At 46.8% G+C, this 18,990-nt stretch overlaps 1 protein-coding gene across 1 annotated transcript in view; it reads right to left on the reverse strand.

The window, feature by feature from the left end:
* The window catches only part of tnr (tenascin R (restrictin, janusin)), a 77,456-nt gene that overhangs the window by 23,244 nt on the left and 35,222 nt on the right, over positions 1-18,990 (reverse strand). Inside the window, 7 exon segments of the mRNA XM_062481357.1 lie at positions 822-972; positions 2,698-2,813; positions 3,613-3,862; positions 7,144-7,157; positions 7,989-8,465; positions 8,973-9,580; positions 18,324-18,365. Coding sequence (XP_062337341.1) covers positions 822-972; positions 2,698-2,813; positions 3,613-3,862; positions 7,144-7,157; positions 7,989-8,465; positions 8,973-9,543 — 1,579 coding nt within the window. The 5' untranslated portion in view covers positions 9,544-9,580; positions 18,324-18,365.

An 18,990-nucleotide genomic window follows, 5' to 3' on the forward strand; every position in this document is an offset into this window, starting at 1 on the left:
TAGCTTGTCAGTAGGAGTCCCATTAAAGTCAGTTATTTCTGTTAACCACAGAAAGCTGATTCAGTCGCTGAGGATGACTTCCCTCTCTGGAGACCTCGCTCTTTTACTGTCGCTCTCCCTGTATATGAAAGGATAAATCTTTGCTCTTCTAAATAATTGAGTGACTTCAAATTTGTCTTCCTTCATCCAATAAGGTATCGAGCAGCTAGCGGACGGCGGGCACGGTAAATATTAATGGGGCCCTGTGAATTATTAACGGCTATTTAATTACGCCTGACAGTTGGGCCTTCGGTAAATTAATGGTGTTTTCACTGCGGACACGCTGTTGGAATTGTTATGGAAAAGTTCAATTGAATCTAATCCAGCTGTCTGAAACTGTCACTCTGTGGAACTCCTGGGTGAAGTGAAGTTTACATTAAGTGTGTAATTGCTGGCAGACAAACCCATTTGTCAAGGTGAAATCCCAAATTAGTCTGTGTGTGTGTGAGCGTGTATGTGTGTGAGTGTCTGTGTGTGTGCGTGCGTGTGTCTTCCCTTACCACTTTCTGGGTAGTCTAGTCGATACTCTAAGCTCCCTATATCCCCCACAAAGACAAACAATAGCTGTTTTTTATTCTTGACTAGCCTTTTGGGGTCACTGTGTTACAGCCGTCACATGCATTATGCATGTTCATGTCGTCTGGAAAGGATAAGGTGAATTACATGACACACACAATGACATCCTTGTGATAATCACCTTCAGACATATAATGAGCGACCTGCCGGCTGGTTGAGTTCATGTCAGGTGACGTTAGCGACGGCTGGCTGGCTGGGTTACGTACGTGTGGTGACGGTGGCAGTGACGGGCTGGCTGCGGCCCTGGTCCTTGAGGGCCACCAGGTTGACGCTGTACTCTTCCCCGGGCGTCAGGTCCGTCTGGTGGAAGGAGGTGATGGTGCTGGGGAGCTGGGCCGTCATACCTCCATCATTGTCCTGGAGTCAAACACACACACACGCAGTGAGATCAGTGATATATATCGCCGCCCCTTGACTAAGAAATACTGTAAACAGTGCAGTGGCAGAGATTCGCAGGGCATGACCAAGGGACCGACTGACATCAAGCTAGACAAGCAGATTAGTGTCCAGTAATTGCTGATGTCCTCAAGCCTAGTGTCAAAAACACTGTTAGAGCTGTTCGCCTTTATCGGCTATTGACTGTCTTGGAGACTTAGACGGACTTAGATTGCATGTTCTCCTGGGTGCTGTATAATACCCACACATACTGGAGGAAGGCAATTCCACATGATCGACTCACAGACTGACAGGGTGGAATGAGAAAGTATCTCAACACAAATAGCAGGAAGGCTTAAGTCCATACATGCACACTCTCTTTATGAAATTCTGCTGTTGGATGTGTGCACATAGATCCCATATATTCCCCTACAGCTCCGACATTCACCCATATTCATGTCTGATGGGTCCTCCAACTCCTCATTGGCGTCACACCATCGATTTAGAAACCTTAGATTCCAAACTCACTATTAAAGGTGCAAGAAAAGGGCACCGGTTTAGCTGACGATCATTTGTTGACACATAATACCTGAACTGTTCATTTGATCCTTTTCATTGATCTGCTTGCTTACCGTTTGATCACTATAAAGTGTGTGCTGTGGTTCCATTAGTATTGCGTTCTGCTACCTTCTCTCCAGTCAGGAACAGTGACTGTTTTACATGGAGGTGACTAAGCCTGGAAGCCCCTCCTCTCTGTATTCCTCTGTCCTCTGTGTGAACTACTTTATCCCCCCTGAGCCTTTACACACTGTTCCATTACGATATTGTCGAAACTCTGGGGCCTCTGTATTAGATCCACAGGGGTTGAGATTTTAGTCTTCTAATATGATTTCCCAGGTGGCAGAGAGTGTGTGTGTGTGTGTGTGCATGTGTTGGGTCTGAATGATCCTCAGGGGATAAGGAGCTGGACGGCTCCAGTGGTCGCTCTGGCAGCCTGGAGGCCAGTGGTGAAGATGGAAGTGCTTTGTGACCCAAAAGCACTCCTCCTCCTTCTTTGTATTCACGGTCAGCTCCCCCACCAAAGAGCGTTCCGAGTTTGTTTCCATGGCATTTATGCTTTTTCATCTAAAAGCGGGGCCAGCTTTAAGTCCTTGAGCCCAGCCAAACCCGTCTCTATCCTAGTCGCGAAGAACACCTAAAGGAGAAAGCCAATTACCCAGAGAGGATCCCAGATTAGAGTACCTGTGTTTAGATGAGGTATTAACAAAAAAGCTGCTCTAACTTTGAACCTGCGGCTGCCGGCAGACTGGGGGTTTTGGAGGAGTTTGAAGGAAGGTCTGAAGGCTCATCCATCTAATCATCAATAAGCTTTAGACAATCCCTCGTCTAATTTGGCTACAGCTTTCATTTGAATGCTGAGTAAAATCCTCAATCATTCTCCACACTTCCTTTCTTTTCTGCCAACTTATAAAGCCTGCACTAGCTATAAAATATTGACAAACCTTCAGGTGAACACTGGTATCTATCTGAGAGGAGACTGAAAGCAAATCTGGTGGTAAAGAATGTTCTAGACCGGAGGCTGAGAGCGTTCCTTTAGAACGGATCTAAATGCTGCGGCGAGTTGACCGTCAGTCGATCCGCGCAAACAAAGCCCCGCGCTCACCCGCGCACGCCGCTGCCCTCCCCCAGCGGGTGAGCCAGCCTCACCTTGGGGATGAAGCTGATCTCCCAGCCGTCGAAGGAGTAGTAGAAAGGCTGCCACTGCACCTCCACGGACGTCTCCGTGATGGATTTGAAGAGTAAACCGTTCGGATTGGAGAGATCTAGGAGACCAGGGGAGATGTATTATAGGCCTTCCCGTCTTCTGTGTGCTCAATAAATCAGGACCCCCCCCTCCTGATGGTGGTGGGGGTGAGTGTGGGGGTGGGGGGGTGGGGGGTAATGCTGAGGTAAGAGGTCCTCACCCCCCCCTTCCAAACTCGACGTGGGTTTCTGTCTCACAGGCTGCGACGACAACACGCTGTGGCTGTCAGCCGGCGTCAATTCTAACTGTTCAGAGGCCTCATTCTTTACAATGGCTTTGTGGGGTGCATTTATAATTAAATCTTACAGCCTTACATAAGCTTTTAAATTGGATTGTGTTTCAGAAGTAAAACAGAGTGTAAGGTAATTAGAAGTCAGGGTTAGTTTATCTCAATATACTTTCATTTCAAGATTTTGCAATTATCTTCATGCTAGAAATATGATTTGGTGGAACTTGGAAAGTGTTTCCAGAATGGACGAGCAACCCAAGAACGGATAAATGACGATGTTTACAGTAAAAAGTCTGTTTTATATTTATAGTTCTGCATTATGCCACAAGCAGTGAGTAAAATCTGGAGTCTTGACACAGTTTGCCAAACTGACATTTTGACTCAGCAGATGGCAGATGTCTAATCCAATTCTGCTGTCATGTGTGTTGTGTGTGCAAGAGAAAGACAGATAAATTAAGTCAATAGTGAGGAAGAGTTGTTTGTGTGTGTGTGTATGTGTGAAAGAGAGAGGTGGAGAATGAAGGGGACATGCTGTGTGTGTGTGTGTGTGTGTGTGAACAGCTGTATCTGCGTGTGTATCCATACTCACAGGTGGACACAACGGTGTTAGTGGGGACGCTGATGGTGTTGTTGAGCACGGCGTAGACGTTGATGTTGTACTCCACGCCAGGCTCCAGAGCTTGGATGGAATAGGCCGTGGTGTTCCCAGGCAGGCGCACCTCCAGCTGGATGCCACCAGGACCGCTGGGCGTGTAGGTCACCAGGTAGTCCGTCAGCATCGCCGACCCCTCCCATTCCAGCTCGATGGTACGTTCCGTCAGCCCACTCACCCGCAGGTTGAACACGGCGCCACTGTGGGGGTGCATGCAGTAATCACAGGATTTGAGACTGAAAACGAGCCAGTGCTTCGATCCGGCACAGAACTCCCAGTCATGCTGGAAAACGTCGGACACGCTGGAAAATCTCCAGAGCAGGAGATGATGTAAGGCCTGTCTGAATGACAGCAGGCAGATCCTAGGTAGTTTGTGTTCTACATGAGAGGAGAGGGGGGTGGCATTGATATTCTCAGAGGGCGACGAAGAGCGTGCCAAGCTGTAAACCTGAGACGCAGTGTTGAATGCAAATGGAGTCTTGCATAAACAAGAGTGGATAAGTTTACAGCTCCGTCTCACATAGACCGAGGGGAGGTGGGTGTGGGGGGGGGGGGTGGAATGGGGAATGTGTGTGTGTGTGTGTGGGGGGGGGGGGGGGGGGGGTTGTTGCAGCCAGAAGGAAAGGAGTGTTTGAATGAGTCAGTCCCCCTCACAGTGATGGTTCTTCCTGTGAGACAGGAGGGCTCTGAGCTGAGGTGCTAAGTCTTCCTCGGGGAGTTGTTGAGACTTAAAGAAGCGTTTGAGTTACTTCCTCACGTTCTCGACAGATGGAGGCTCCTCTGGCGCCTTCTCAACTGACCTGGAGCTCACAGACTCTCTATTCCCCTCTCTTTCTCTCTCTTCCCCCTCTCTCTCTCTCTCTCTCTCTCTCTCTCTCTCTCTCTCTCTCTCTCTCTCTCTCTCTCTCTCTCTCTCTCTCTCTCTCTCTCTCTCTCTCTCTTTCTTCCCCTCTCTCTCTCTCTCTCTCTCTCTCTCTCTCTCTCTCTCTCTCTCTCTCTCTCTCTCTTCCCCTCCCTCTCTCTACTTTTCTCTCTCCCTCTCTGTCTCTCCCCCTCTCTCTCTTTCATTACCACAGGGAATAGATACACTCTTAAGTACGTAAACAAGAGAAGAGCAAGAGATGGAACAGCCTGGAGGGAGTGCCTGATATAAGCTGAGAAGAAGATTTTTAATCAAGCTTGCTCAACTAGAAGGAAATTAGGCTGAAAGTGAGTTGGAAAACCCCAGCATCTTACAATAACAGCCCATAGCTTAACCAAGATCCGAAGGATTCCCAAGATCTTCTTTGGTCATGAAAGGGAATCAAGGTATACCGTATGATCTACAATCATCATCATCTAAGGTCCTTCATCTTTCTTCCAGGATCAAAAAAGATAGAGAAACGATCATAGATAAGACTGAGAATGCTTCACAGCTCTTGGCCAACTCTCTTTCTGGCTCTCTCTTTCTCTTTGTATTCCTTTACTATTCTCTTTCTTTTTGTATTCCTCTACTATTCTCTTTCTTTCTCTCTCTCTCTCTCTCTCCCTCTCTCTCTCTCTCTCTCTCTCTCTCTCTCTCTCTCTCTCTCTCTCGCTCTCTCTCTCTATATATATATATACAAAACTATTCTGGGCTTCACTGAGCTTCTCATCAAGATATTGGAAATTTCTTGTAAAAATGAATGTAATTAGTTTGAGTTGTGAACCCAAACTCATCTTCTGACGTCTTTCTGTTAGAATGAGTAACAACTGAAGCATGAATGGAACTTCTGGCATTTGGTTTGTTGTTTACAAGGGACAAGGGCAAATTCCAGCAATAAACCTTCGTTAACTTTGTCACGTTGAACCTCTGTAATGAGGCTAGTCCATGCCAGCAACAGCATATAACAACAACACTATAGCAGTCAGCAACTGTTAAATGAACTGATGCTATAACAATAATTAGAGCACATGGCACACAGGCACACACTATGCTATTGCCTACACACATACAAAGCTTCAACTCAATCAGAATAACAGAGAACTACCTTTATGTTGGATTGGGTAGAGGTAGAGGGATATAGAGATCTAGCCATGAGAGGGCTGGAATAGTGGAATAGCGAAGTGGCTAGTACAGTCGGAGATTGTTTTAGATCGATTACACACTCATGTTCTCCTCCGCCAAGCAGTTCAGCAGGACCAGAGGAGAGGAACGTGTGCTACAAAACACAAGCTGTCACCAAGACGAAAAATGTCATGGCTTGGAGAGAGAAGGAAAAAAAAATCGATGTCTATCTAATGCAGTTTGAACAGGTTTGCCATTTATGTGGTTTTGTTAGATACCGCATACCCCCCCCTTGTTTGTGTGACTGCCTGCCTTCTAGGCGGCCGTGGCATCGCTGCATGTTGTCACGCTGTAAAGAGCTGTCACTCAGTGAACGGGGCTGTTAACTAAAGGGACAGGCTGACATAACCTGAAAGTACTCACCGCTCCGATCGTGCTCCTCTGTGAGCTATGAAGGAGTTGACGTTCACTATAAAGCTCTCTATCCATTGGCTGGATGCCCAGATGCGACTCATTCTTAAGGTATTTAAGAAACCAATGACCTTGCCCTTTTTGCCCCTGGGTGATACACAGGAATGATTCAATGGCTATAAGTGTTCAGCGTGTCAAAGGCCCATTATTGCATTACAGCAAATCACCATTCGGACACTCAGAACCGAACAGTGAAGTGTCACTTTCATTTCATTCAGCTTCATTCTCATTTTCAAATGTCAACTATTTGACTCTCCTCGCCCATTTCACAGAACCGTCAAACAAAGAGGTTTGGACATGTTATCACTGCACAAAGATTGAGATAACTCGACAATGCAACTGTTTTGTTTGTGTCTAACTCTCCCGCCTCCTCAAACATCTCCTTTCAGTCCCATCCTCTCATTATACTTATGGAAGGAGAAACTAGGCCACGGTAATTGAAGGCAAAGACATCCTGAGTTTCCTCATTTTTGATAAAATGAAACACTTACCCTGCCTGCCACCCCAGCAGTCCTCAATAGCGTCCTAATAATTGAATGGCGTGCAGGAATGGTTTCCTGCACCTCGCCCCTCACCCGCCTCTGCTATTCTACCCGCTAATTGGGAAGAAATAAAGAACCCTTAGCTGGAACAGGTCCTGCTGTAAGATGATAGAGGGGGTGAAGTCCCCTGGTAATATGATTTGCTCTTTTTTTCTTTCTTATTTTTCTGTTCCTCCCTCTCTCTTGTGACAGCTGTCGACGGCAACTGGGAGGGTCCGACGTCTGGGTGAGACCTAGCCGTGAACCAGAGATATATCGTGATTCCGAAATTGCCTCAGCCCAGCTAATGTGACACCTCTTTCCAAGCGAATTTGACTTGACAAATGAAGGGTGTTACACCTTTATGACATCACCAACACCTGCTGTGCTGTCCCTGTGGCTGTGAAAAAGTGCCAATTTTTTTCAGGCCACATAACGTGAATTCTGCCGCAATGGCATCAAGACTATTCTTAAAATATAAAAATGCTCTATTAATGCAAGTTGTTAGCCGCTATATTGTAAACATAAAACGATGTTCCCAGAAAAAGCAATTGTGCAAGTAGCCCTAATCACAGCTGTTATTTCTCTTTTTTCATGTTTTCAAAAGATACCTTGGCAAGATTAGACTACAGTCCAGGAAGCAAGTAAATCAACCGCTCACAGTTCATGTCACCCATATTTAAAACCCCAAAAATGTGGAACAATGTTGTAGAAAAAGAACATTTTGTGAATGGATCTGCACCTCTTCAAACGTATTCCTTTTTATTCTCAAGACATGTCAGTATTTCTAAGCATCCTATAAAGGTGTGAGTTGTAAAGGCAGAACACCACTCATAGTTCAGCTCCAGGGATGTTGACAGTATAAACCATCTTAGAAAGGCAAAAATGGAAGTGTCTGGTTTGTGAATAAAGAGTATGTGCTTCTCCTCCCACAACCCTACTTTCACACTGCAAACTCTCTACTGCACAGATTTAGATTTGGAATCTAGTTGGACTTCTTTCTCTAGTATAAATGGCTTATCCAGCAACTTACTTTGATTAAACAACACAGTATTTTTGTGGAATACTGTGTGAAAGTGAAGGGAAATGTTCTTACTGCACTGGCAGCCAAATTTACTTGAGGTTACTTTACATTTACTTTAAGCATAAGCAAGCCCATCACTGATACTTTTGCACTTATATTTGAGAGGGAATTTTTGCAGGGCACATTCTGTATGTCAATCCCACCTTCATCCATAACACAGCAACCATACCTCTTCCAACCAACTGCTCTCTCTTTTTGCTGTCTCCCTTACCTGAATTGCAGTCGTCTCCGGCGAATCCCTCCTGGCACACACAGAAGCCCTCTTTGCACAGGCCCTTCTGGCTGCAGTTGCTGGCGCAGTAGACCAGAGAGCAGTCCTCGCCCACGTAGCCAGGGCGACACCGGCACGTTCCGTTCACGCACTGCCCCTGGTCGGAGCAGTCGTTCAGGCAGCGGCCCGTGGTGCAGTCCTCCCCGGTGAAGGACTCCTCGCACACGCACTCCCCGTCGATGCACAGCCCGCGGCCCGAGCAGTCGGCCGGGCACCGGGGTTCCGAGCAGTTGTCTCCTCCGAAGTCGCGGTCGCACACGCACTCCCCCTCCACGCACACGCCCTGGCCGGAGCAGTTGTCCGGGCAGCGGGGCTCGGAGCAGTTCTTGCCAGCCCAGCCGTCCTCACACACACAGCCGCACAGGTCCATGCTGAAGCTGCCGTGCCCGCTGCAGCCCGGCAGAAAGTCCAGGCGACCTGGGAGACGGCGCAAGGACGTAGAGCACGCATCAAACACACACTTAAAACACCGTTAGACACCACTTATTCACACTCACTTCTCGAGCACCGATCAGATGTCATTTCTTTCTACTCCACAGTCGTCCATCCCATTTAGCAGATCAATGACAACAACTTTACACAGCGCTTCGCAAATGTACATTTACATTTAGTCATTTAGCAGACGCTCTTATCCAGAGCGACTTACAGTAAGTACAGGGACATTCCCCCGAGGCAAGTAGGGTGAAGTGCCTTGCCCAAGGACACAACGTCATTTGGCACGTCCGGGAATCGAACTGGCAACCTTCAGATCACTAGCCCGATTCCCTAACCGCTCAGCCACCTGACTCCCTTAGCCACCTGACTCCCTTAGCCATCTGACTCCCTTCATATACACATCCATATACACAGCGCAAAAAACTATTCCACAGCACCTGATAGGAACACCAACGCACAAAGACAGTAGCTTTCGACCCGGGACCCTACCCAGAGCTGAGCTATCTCCACAGCAGCTGGAGCTGCACTGGACCCGGAGCAGAGACACCTCTCTCTCCAGCATCTCGATCCTGGAGGCCAGCTGCTGGACGGTGGCGGTAGCAGGGCATCCGCACGCCTGCTTGGGGATGTTGATCCTGTGTGTGAAGGTCACCTGGCTGTCCGCGTCCACCGTCTGCTCCATGTACTCTGTGGGTCCGGTTGGCCTTTCGTACCTGTCGCCTGCACCGCTGGCGTCGGTGGACCCCTCGGGCCCCGAGGACAAAGCCTCGGCCCCCTGGCTGGGAGCGCTGGACTCCAGGTCCAGCGAACACAAAGACTCCAGGGGTACGTTGATGTTGTAGACGTGGTTGAAGACCATGGGCTGCTCCTTCAGGGTTTGGTTCCCGGGGCTGGTCTGGACGTCCGGGGCCTGTCGTCTGACCCGGGTGGTCCTGACCAGTTTGGACCCTGGCTCGCTGGCCGATGGGGCGGCCTGGCTCCCGTGGAGGAGCAGGACCAGAGCCAGGCCCAGCAGCCAGCCTTGTGGAGGGCCGGCTGACCACCTCTGTACCTTAGCCATGGGCCTCACTAGGACACCAGCAGAGCACTAAACAGAGCTGCAGAGGGGAGGAGAGGAGAGCAGTGGAGAGAGAACATATTAAATACAACAGCCTTTAAGTGCTTTTAAAATGGCTCTGAATTAACAACATCCATTAGGTTGAAATCAACTTTTTGTGTCCATACGCGGGCATGTGTGTGTATGTGTGTTCGTACATGGGTGTGCGTATTTGTGTGAGCGGGGTAGCTTCTTTAAATTAAAATCTAAATATTTTATTGTTAAATAATAATCAGCGGTTTAAAGTAATGACGCCATGCTTCTGGGACTCACACAGCGGACTCAAAGCCATGCCTCCACACAACATTAAATATTTGATCTCTCCACCGGGGACGTGATGCTGAAATATTGAGTAAAGAATGTGTTGCTACATGAATTCAATAGAGCTGTGGCTTTACAGATTTTCTTCTTCCTCTAACAGTGTAATCCCCTTTCCTGTGACAGGGCTCGGGACACAACTAACAACTGAATGGATCCTTTGAAGCAACAGGCAGGGAGACAGGCAGGGAAGTAGACAGGGCGGCAGGGAGACAAGTGTGGCGATGGGGTGGGAAATGGATAGAACCAAAAGCAGGAATGACAGACAGACAGGCAGGCAGGCAGTTGGACAGGGAGGGAGGCAAGCTATTCTTCAAGCAAAAACATCCTTATCTAGGACAACATCTCTCCATATCTGTTAAAAGGACATTGCAGGCTTTCCTGAACGGCCCAGAACCTCTTAAAGCTAAGTAATCCAAATCTAACAGAGGACACCGAACAACAGAAAGGTGGGCCCAGTTTGCGAAGGAAAAGAGAGAAAAATTGAAAGGGGAACAGCTTGACTAGTGTCGGAACATAAACCATGGCTGCTGCGGGCTCGGTTGGGTCTCTACAGGAGGTCAAACACAGGATGACACAGAGCCTGTGTGGTGTGTACACAATCTTTCATCTCAACAATGCAGCTCTTGTGGAAAATAAGAAATTCTCCCCTGAAAATCCCATCAAAGAAACAATATGGTAAGTTGACCCGTTCCTTTAGTGTATTCTCTCTTTTTTTGTATCACTCAGGATAAATATTTCATATTCGCCCCTGATTCTATCTCTTGGACATGCTGTTCTGGGCCACACTTCAACACACTGCTCATCTTTAATGGTTACTTACAACCATGCTTCCTCCTCAAGGTGAAACCATGCTGTGTGTGTGTGTGTGTGTGTGTGTGTGTGTGTGTGTGTGTGTGTGTGTGTGTGCGTGCGTGTGTGTGTGTGTATCTGTGTGACTGTGAGTGTGAGTATGTATCTATATGTGTGTATGTGTGTGTGTGTGTGTGTGTTGAACTGAAACAGATATTAAGGTTGAAGACAGTGTATTAGTCACTCTGGGAAATTGAGAGCCCGGTGGGTCATAAGTTAGGATGCGCTGTGCAGTTTACAGTAGGTATCACACACTAGCGCTAATATCTTTATAGATGACTTTGGCCTTGAGGATGCCTGTTAAGGAGTGGGCTAATACAACCCTTACCTCTAGCCGCTCAGAGAATGTGAAATGATCTCCTTCGCACTTCCCCTCATGCGAAGACATCCACTTTGACACGACGGGAGCCATTTAACCAGCAAATTCCCCAAATAAATGAGAAGCACAGAGATGAGGAGGGAAATAAAATGGACAAGGCCCAGTGCAACCTTCTTTTCACAGCCATTACTTTGTGAAGTACGTGTCCCTGCAGTGGGAGGACATGCAGATGAAATGACATCCTTGAAGAATCCTGACCATCTAACATTCTTCCTTGCTGATACACAGGGAAGGTCATAAAAAGCCTCGTAAGGTCGTTGTGTGCCACGGACCAAGGGGAGGTTCGGCATGCTCACAAGCCTATACATTAGCCTAAAGCTAATATTCACTCAAATTATCCTCGTGATGTGTGGCCCTTGCCAGGAAGGGACAGGCAAGGTGAGATCACAGCACAAACTGGCAGAGTTAGCCTTGTTGATTGACTAACAATGAGTGTTGCCATGGCACTCTGCGGCAGCCTTCCAGCCGGTGAAGCCTTTTACAGAGTCGGAAGAAGATGTGGTTTGGTGCCCCCTTCGGGTCTTGTTATCTTCCGATGCCCTCAGGCCTTCCTGACGAGTGAACGCTTTCATCCTGAGCGTGGTCCTGGCTGAAGTTGGACGTCTCTCCATCAGGACGTGTCTGGACCCCCCCCGCGGGTGAACACGGCTCCATCAGAGTACTCTCAAGAACGAGGCGCCTTCAACACCAGTTCCCTTCCCACTTCCCAACCACTTAACTTGCCGGGCTTTTGCTTGAACATTAATTAGGTTTGACAGCATGGAAGCAGGCAGGAGGTCCAACCCCTCTCCTCCTCCGCCGTTCCCCACTCTATCCACTGCTGTAGGGGTGTCAGTGATCGCAGCAGAACCATTTTGGAAATTAATGTGGTTTCCTTCGTAGCAGGTATTTTCTTTGTGTTTGCCATCAATGGCAGTGGAGTGTGGAAGTGTGTGATTAGAATGCCTGCTGTTAAAGGTTAGTGCCCTGACAATGATACCAATATATAAATATATTGTGGGGGGAATGAAACTTTACCCCCTGCTTGTTGAAATGATCAAAAACCCGCAACAGGGACAAAGCACTTTCCTTTAACAGGTGATGCAGAAACAGCATGTGAAAATGCCGGAAGATTGGAAAAAAGTTATATGTTGGAAATATGAAGAAATCTCTCAACAGCTTCAAAGTCCCTCTTCAAAGTCGAGGAGAGATATAGTATGGGGATTACTTTTGACAAGCTGTGAACTGAGATTAATGTAGGTGAACATTGTCCATAAGACCTGGAACAGTAAGCAATTTTAAAAGACATCTCAGTTTCAGAGTGCGCTCAGAAACAGTCTTGTAAGCAATCAAAAAGAAATGATTTAGATCTAACCATATTCATTTCATCTTTTTCAATTGCTTTCCGACTTACTTTCTGTCTTTCAATACATACATTTTAATCCGAAACTCATTCTTTATGACCAAAGCCTGAAAAGATGAGATGAAAAATTGAAAACTCTGCACTCTGCAATTACACAGAGAATCAAACCCAGTCATGATATCAAGTTCACACAGAGAAACATTTTTTTTTATCTCCCCTCATCCTTCTGTAGGTCCTAGGAGGACTGAACACAGCCAGAGAAGACAAAAGCTACTGTTCTGTACTTAACTCTGTAGACCAATGTTCCTCCCTCCTTCGCACATCACCACGGTACCAGGCAGGGTGTATCAGCACCGGCAATAATGAAAGCACCAATCTTATCTGCCATTTTAAGCAGTCATTCCAATAACAAATCCACTGAGTCCCACTTATGTCCCTAGCATCTGCTTTCACCTTGATATAGAAAATATTATTACTTTCAAGCCAGACCCACGCAATATATCCTCTCTGTCAGAACCAATAGCTGTGTTCACCTTCCTCTCCAGAGGGCAGAGATATACTGTACCACACAGCCCAGACTTGATTGAAGTGTCAGGGAAGGAAGCATGCCTGACTGGAACCCAAGTAGACTCACTCAGATCCGACGTGCAACCTGTGATGATCAGTCTGGAAGCCCTTCTGACCTGTTATGTCAATTAGGAGAATCAGTCATACGTATTTCGACAGTGTTCCGCTATATAGGTCATTAGATTTAGAATGATACGTTTCCATCTTTATTTACAACGTTATATATTCCAAGGCAGATTTTCAAATGCTATATTGTTTTCGAATATTTAACTGCGGCTCTTGTGTGACTGGGTCACAGTATATATCATTAAGTAGCCTCCCTTGTTTAAGTATTCTGTGTGGTAACTGTGAACATGGAGTGACTCCTCCTGAATTAGTTATTAGATGGAATTGAATTTCCTATACCCACGTGACTACATAACAACTGTTCCCTCAAGGTGAGCTGAGTCACTACATCTGACCAATCGGTCTCTAAGATGTGCTCAGTCAATGCTGGAGGTACATGGCATAGTTCACATAACACATGAACCCACCACTGCTGAATGCAAAAAGGTGTTATTACAGAAACAACTGTCTACCACGAGAATTGTCTCTTTATTCAATAGTTATATATCCGGACAATACTGTATATTGATGAGTAATCATAGAACCTCATAAGATGCATCATAGTCCTTCCCACACTACAAATACCGTTTTTATAAAAGAGCATTAATCGGTTGTGTGACAGACATGAAGGTCACGATCATGAAAAGTGTGGCAGTTGTAAAGCTCCAAATGATGCTAGCATAACTTACAGTATCTGTACACAGTCTATGTGTTGTCATGACAGCTAAAGGATTAAATATTTAATCCTCTCTCATAGCATCACCTCCAAAAAGGAAAACAAATCAATTTACAACTCACACTCATTATAAATTAACTTGAAAAAGAACTCTGGCACCGGTCCCTAGAGAGTACATTTTATACTCGGCAAATAAATGTTTTACGGCGTGTCTCTCCAGTCCTGGATTACAGCCGTGCTTGGCTATCACCATGATCTGCGCTTGTTCTCGGGGCTGACACTGCCGGCCGCCGGCCGCCTCAAAAGATTAGGGTTACACAAGCTATTGCACGGCACTTTGTATTCTATATGACGGCAGTACTGACGCTCTGTCTGTCCCATGTGCTGGGGCTTGATGATCACAGCGTATGGTCAAGGCCCCTGGGGGACCACCTCCCTGTGGGTTCTGGGAGGCGATGCTCTGTGGATCAAACCTCTGCTCTCATCAGAGAAAGGACACAGGCTCCAGGCCCCCAGGCCTCCAGTCAACGCTCTCTCTGGCTGATTTGCCCACATGTGTGCCCACCCGTGAGTGGAGACGATCTCCCTCCGCTGGTCCAGAGGACAGACAGTAGATGAAATGAGTTCCAGCCCAAGGGGGAGCTCAGCAGTTTTAGGATTGTTCAGTGCCTCGTCTGGCCCAGCGGAAGCAGGACGAAGCGCTGTGCCAATAAACTCGGTGGCGTTGTCACTTCACACCCAACGTGCTGTGTCACGAGACAAGACAGGGAGAGAGGCTGGTGCCAAACCACCAGAGCGATTTCATGCCTTCTCCCCCGTGGGTCATTTTTGCTCAATCTTTCTCATGAGATCTCTCTCTCTCTGTCTCTCTCTCCCTCCCCCCTCTCATCCTCCCCCCTCTCATCCTCTCCCTCATTCTCTGTTTCTCTCCCCGACATCTTCATCCTTCATCGCAGCATCTTAATCCAGCCAGAGTTGCAGTTTGGTGGGGAGAAAGCCATCCTTGCCTCCCTCTCGTGTCTACTGGTCCTGCTAACTGCTGCAGCCCCTCTCAGCCCTCTCCCCCCTCCCCAGGTAGACACAGTTGCAGGAAAGGAACGCCCTAACCTCCATTTGCACAGGTTAATGTGCTAACACCTCCACACAAACATGGAACCAATCCACGGTTTCTCCACGTTCGCCCCGCCCCCCCCCCCCCCCCCTGGCTCCACCTCGTAAATCTCAGCGCTCCAACAATATCGCGCTTCTGTTCTCATTACTCCTTCGGCTCTCGCCAAATTGCCTCGTCTTTCAGGATCATTGGCCGCTGTTTGGCTCCAGCTTCCGTGACCCTGAAAGGATGGAACCCGTCTCCCCTCCTTCCAGGATCTCTGAGACGCACAACTTTAGATGATCACGGATGGCTCGTTGACCGCCACGATTCGTTTACGGCGTTTCCTGTCACGATCACAATGTTTTCCACGAGATGTATTACAATACCATAATGGTGACGGAGCAGTCAGGCATTGCCAGTTGTTTAAAATCTCCGAGCTGTGAAGCAGCAACTATAATGCATCTCGTTCGCACCTTTCGACACTCAACGAAGAGGAAGTAACTTCTTTAAGACGACCACCATCACCTCGCCGACATCTCGGCTTAAATCGTGGACGCATTTCCCTATCGCCGCGAGTAAACATGTCACCGTGTAACATCATATTACCGTAACATCTGCCTCGAGAAAGACACAAGATAGAGATTAAGAGTGTGTGCAGGTGGCTGTCAGAGTGTCGAGTGTGGAGCCAGCTGCTGCTGCTGCTACACACACAGAGGTCTCCTGACAAGCAGTATGAATCACGGCCAGTCAGACTGCTCTACCCTAGTTTAATGTAAGGACATGGAGATGGAGAGATGAAAAGAATGGATAAGAGGGATAGAGGGAGAGAGAGGGAGAGAGAGAGAGGAAGATAGAGAGCGAGCGAGATAGATAGATGCACTTAAAAGTGTGTTTAAATGCTGATGGCTTTTCCGGGATTCATGCAGATATGATTTGAAAAGACTTTAAATGAATATCTGTTCTCACTGTAGAGTACTGTACATCACAGGGCTGAACAGCCAGGACTCCATTAGTCTGTCAGCTAACACTGCTTTGCTTTCTGAAATGAAATGCCAAAGCCAGTTCATTGACCTCTCCACTAAGTAAAAATGTTTTGTATAGAACGTCAGCTTAGAGAGCTCTGGACCAGCCCACTTCAGTAGTCCAGAGTAGAAGAAATATATTTATGCAATTATTGCAGCTATACCGCCCTGGGTTTTACTTAATATTACTGGACATACACTTAAAGACCCTTAGAGTTAATTCAATTTGATTTTACACAACGTGCAGGCACATTTGCAATGAAAGGAGGGATGCAACGAAAGGAGGACCTAAATTATACAACATGTGAAAAGTGTCTGAAAGCAAAATGTCTTTGTTCTAATCGTCCTTTTTTTTTGTTCTGTCTTGTTTTTTGTAGTTGACAGCATGGGAACGCATTAAAGGATATGTTAGTCCTCAGGCCTGATAAGTAGTCATATTCCTCCTCCCTCCCTCTCTCTCCTTTCTCTCTCACTCTCTCAGGCAATGTTAAAACCCCTGACCAGCTTTTGATACATGCCTGTCTCCGTCACCCCTTTCTCACTAAGTCCCTTCTTACTTTCATCTTCCTCTTTCAGACCATTCTGTTTCCTGTGGGCCAAAACTGACAAGCTTTTGTGCTGCCTTTCATGGAAAGCCTGTGAGAAATGGCTTCTCTCTCGTTCTCTTTCTCTTCTCTCCCCAAATCTCTCTCTCTCCATTTATCTCTCTCTCTCTCTCCATGTATCTCTCTCTCTCTCTCTCCATGTATCTCTCTCTCTCTCTCTCTCTCTCTCTCTCTCTCTCTCTCTCTCTCTCTCTCTCTCTCTCTCTCTCTCTCTCTCTCTCTCTCTCTCTCTGCTTCTGTACCACAAGACAAGTGAAGTGAAGAGATGAAGGCAGTTTGACTTCAGAAGACAAAACAATACCACAACGTGTCATAGAAACTAAAGAGAGGAATGTTTTCAGTTGTTTGTGACTGTTTGATGTAGGTGCCAAACCAGTGGAAAGAAAAAGTGTGCATCTCTTTCAACTTGTTAGGGCTGCAATTTATTTAGAGACTGTGGCGCTCATAACTATGCAATACATGAGTTATTTATGTAAAACAGTGTAACGGGATTCAGAGATGTTAGCTGTCTTTTGCTACCTTTGGTTTTGTAGGGCTGGGCAGTGGTCTGTGCAATTGAAGTCTCTTGGACAGGTAGACAGTTTGTCTATGTGGTACTTTGTCTCAAAAATTCCAGCGTCTGTTCAATCTGTTCTTGAGCATGCTTACACAGACAGAAAGTGGAGACCACAACAGAGGAGGCAAGAGCATTGCCTCTCAGAAAATAAACACGTTGCAAAAAATATATATCTATTTGCATAAACCCAGAAATCTTAGGATCTTAGGCCAGTGGGCATTGAGGCAGCTGCTAAAAGCCTACCTTTCTCCAACAGGAATACATCAAACACACAATACACCTGTCGATCCTCGAACCCCAGCCACATCTATAATGGATCAAGGCAGGGTCATATTGATCATGTATCTCTGCAGCCTCACTGTAGCAGGGAGTCAGGTTCTGATCCAGCAAGTCCTAAAATATCCTGGCCAGGGATGAGGTGAGCTCTAGGTCTGCCTCATTAAGAATCACTCTAAAGTGTGTCTGCCAAGCTTGAGGTACTGCTACATGGTAAAACTGGACAGAACTCATTAGCATAGAGGACCAGTGTGTGTATGCGAGTGTCTGTGAGTGTGCGTGTGTGCTCTTCAACTGCCAGTCCTGCTGCCACCGTAATCATGGGTGACACATGCACAGGGACACTAATCCCTATTGATTGGAAATCCGAGATGAAAGGCTTCCTCTGCTGTCACTTGAACCCCCGTCTCCTCTCTCGTTCCCTCTCCGCACCTCTCTCTTTCTCTCTCTGTCTCACTTTCCCTTTCCCTCGCTCTACGTCTCCCATATTTCTTCTTTCCGTGTCTCTCCCTCTGCGGTTCTCTCCGGGTCTCTCTCTCCCTCTAAGTATTTCATTAAGACATTAAAGATGGGATGCCCCCTGGGATAAAAGAGGGATTTTGGTCTCAGATACTAATTTGCTATTGTGCGGAACGAATGCCTGAATGTCTCCAGCTAGTGAGAGCATTATGGATTCACGGCTAAACCCAGCGTCTGTGTGATCACATTAGTAGCATGGACAAGTCGGAACCACCTACCAGCCCTCGGAGGAGCCAGAAGGCTGTGCAGCATTCGACAAGTGAAAACCGACTTGTTTTCTATAGCCTACTCCAGAAAACAAATATTTAGCTGAAGATGATGGCAAGCTGTTAGCTTACAGCTCTATGGAATTGAATATGCAAAAATGCTTTGAAAGGGACATGACAAAATGTGCTGGAAAGGTTTATTACAGTAACGTTTTTTTTTTGTTTTACCTTGAGTGTAAATAAGATTCCCTTGTCTTTCTTTCACGGCACCTGTCAAGATAAGAGCAGAGACGTTACACACACGCTCACACACACACAAACACACACACACACGTTTGACAAACAGCACACAAACACACACAAACAGCACACACACACGTTTGACAAACAGCACACAAACACACACACACAAACAGCACACACACACACTCACACACACACAAACACACACACACACAAACAGCACACACTCACACACACACAAACAGCACACACACACGCTCACACACACACAAACAGCACACACACACATCACACTTTTCTTGCAATAACTTGGGTACACGCAACCTTGGGAGAAGCAACCTGTCAGCTAAAGAATAAATAACATATTTGCATACACCCCCCCCCCCCCCACGCACACACACCCACACATAGTGTGATAAAAATAGTGATGTTCTCTCAGCATAAAGAGTGAAACTGGTCATATGTGCTTCTGTGTGGTATCTTCTCTTGAAGGCTTGTGCATACAGTTACAGTTAACATACATGTTACTGAATGTAACAACATGCCTTTTATGACGTGTGCACTCAGCTGTAAGGAGCTGCAAATGAGACCAAACTGCTTCATTTTCTTTACCTCCGTCAACTCTGCCATCTCATTACAGTAAACACCTAGG

This window comes from Osmerus eperlanus, chromosome 16 (assembly GCF_963692335.1).
Source record: "Osmerus eperlanus chromosome 16, fOsmEpe2.1, whole genome shotgun sequence".
NCBI lineage: Eukaryota > Metazoa > Chordata > Actinopteri > Osmeriformes > Osmeridae > Osmerus > Osmerus eperlanus.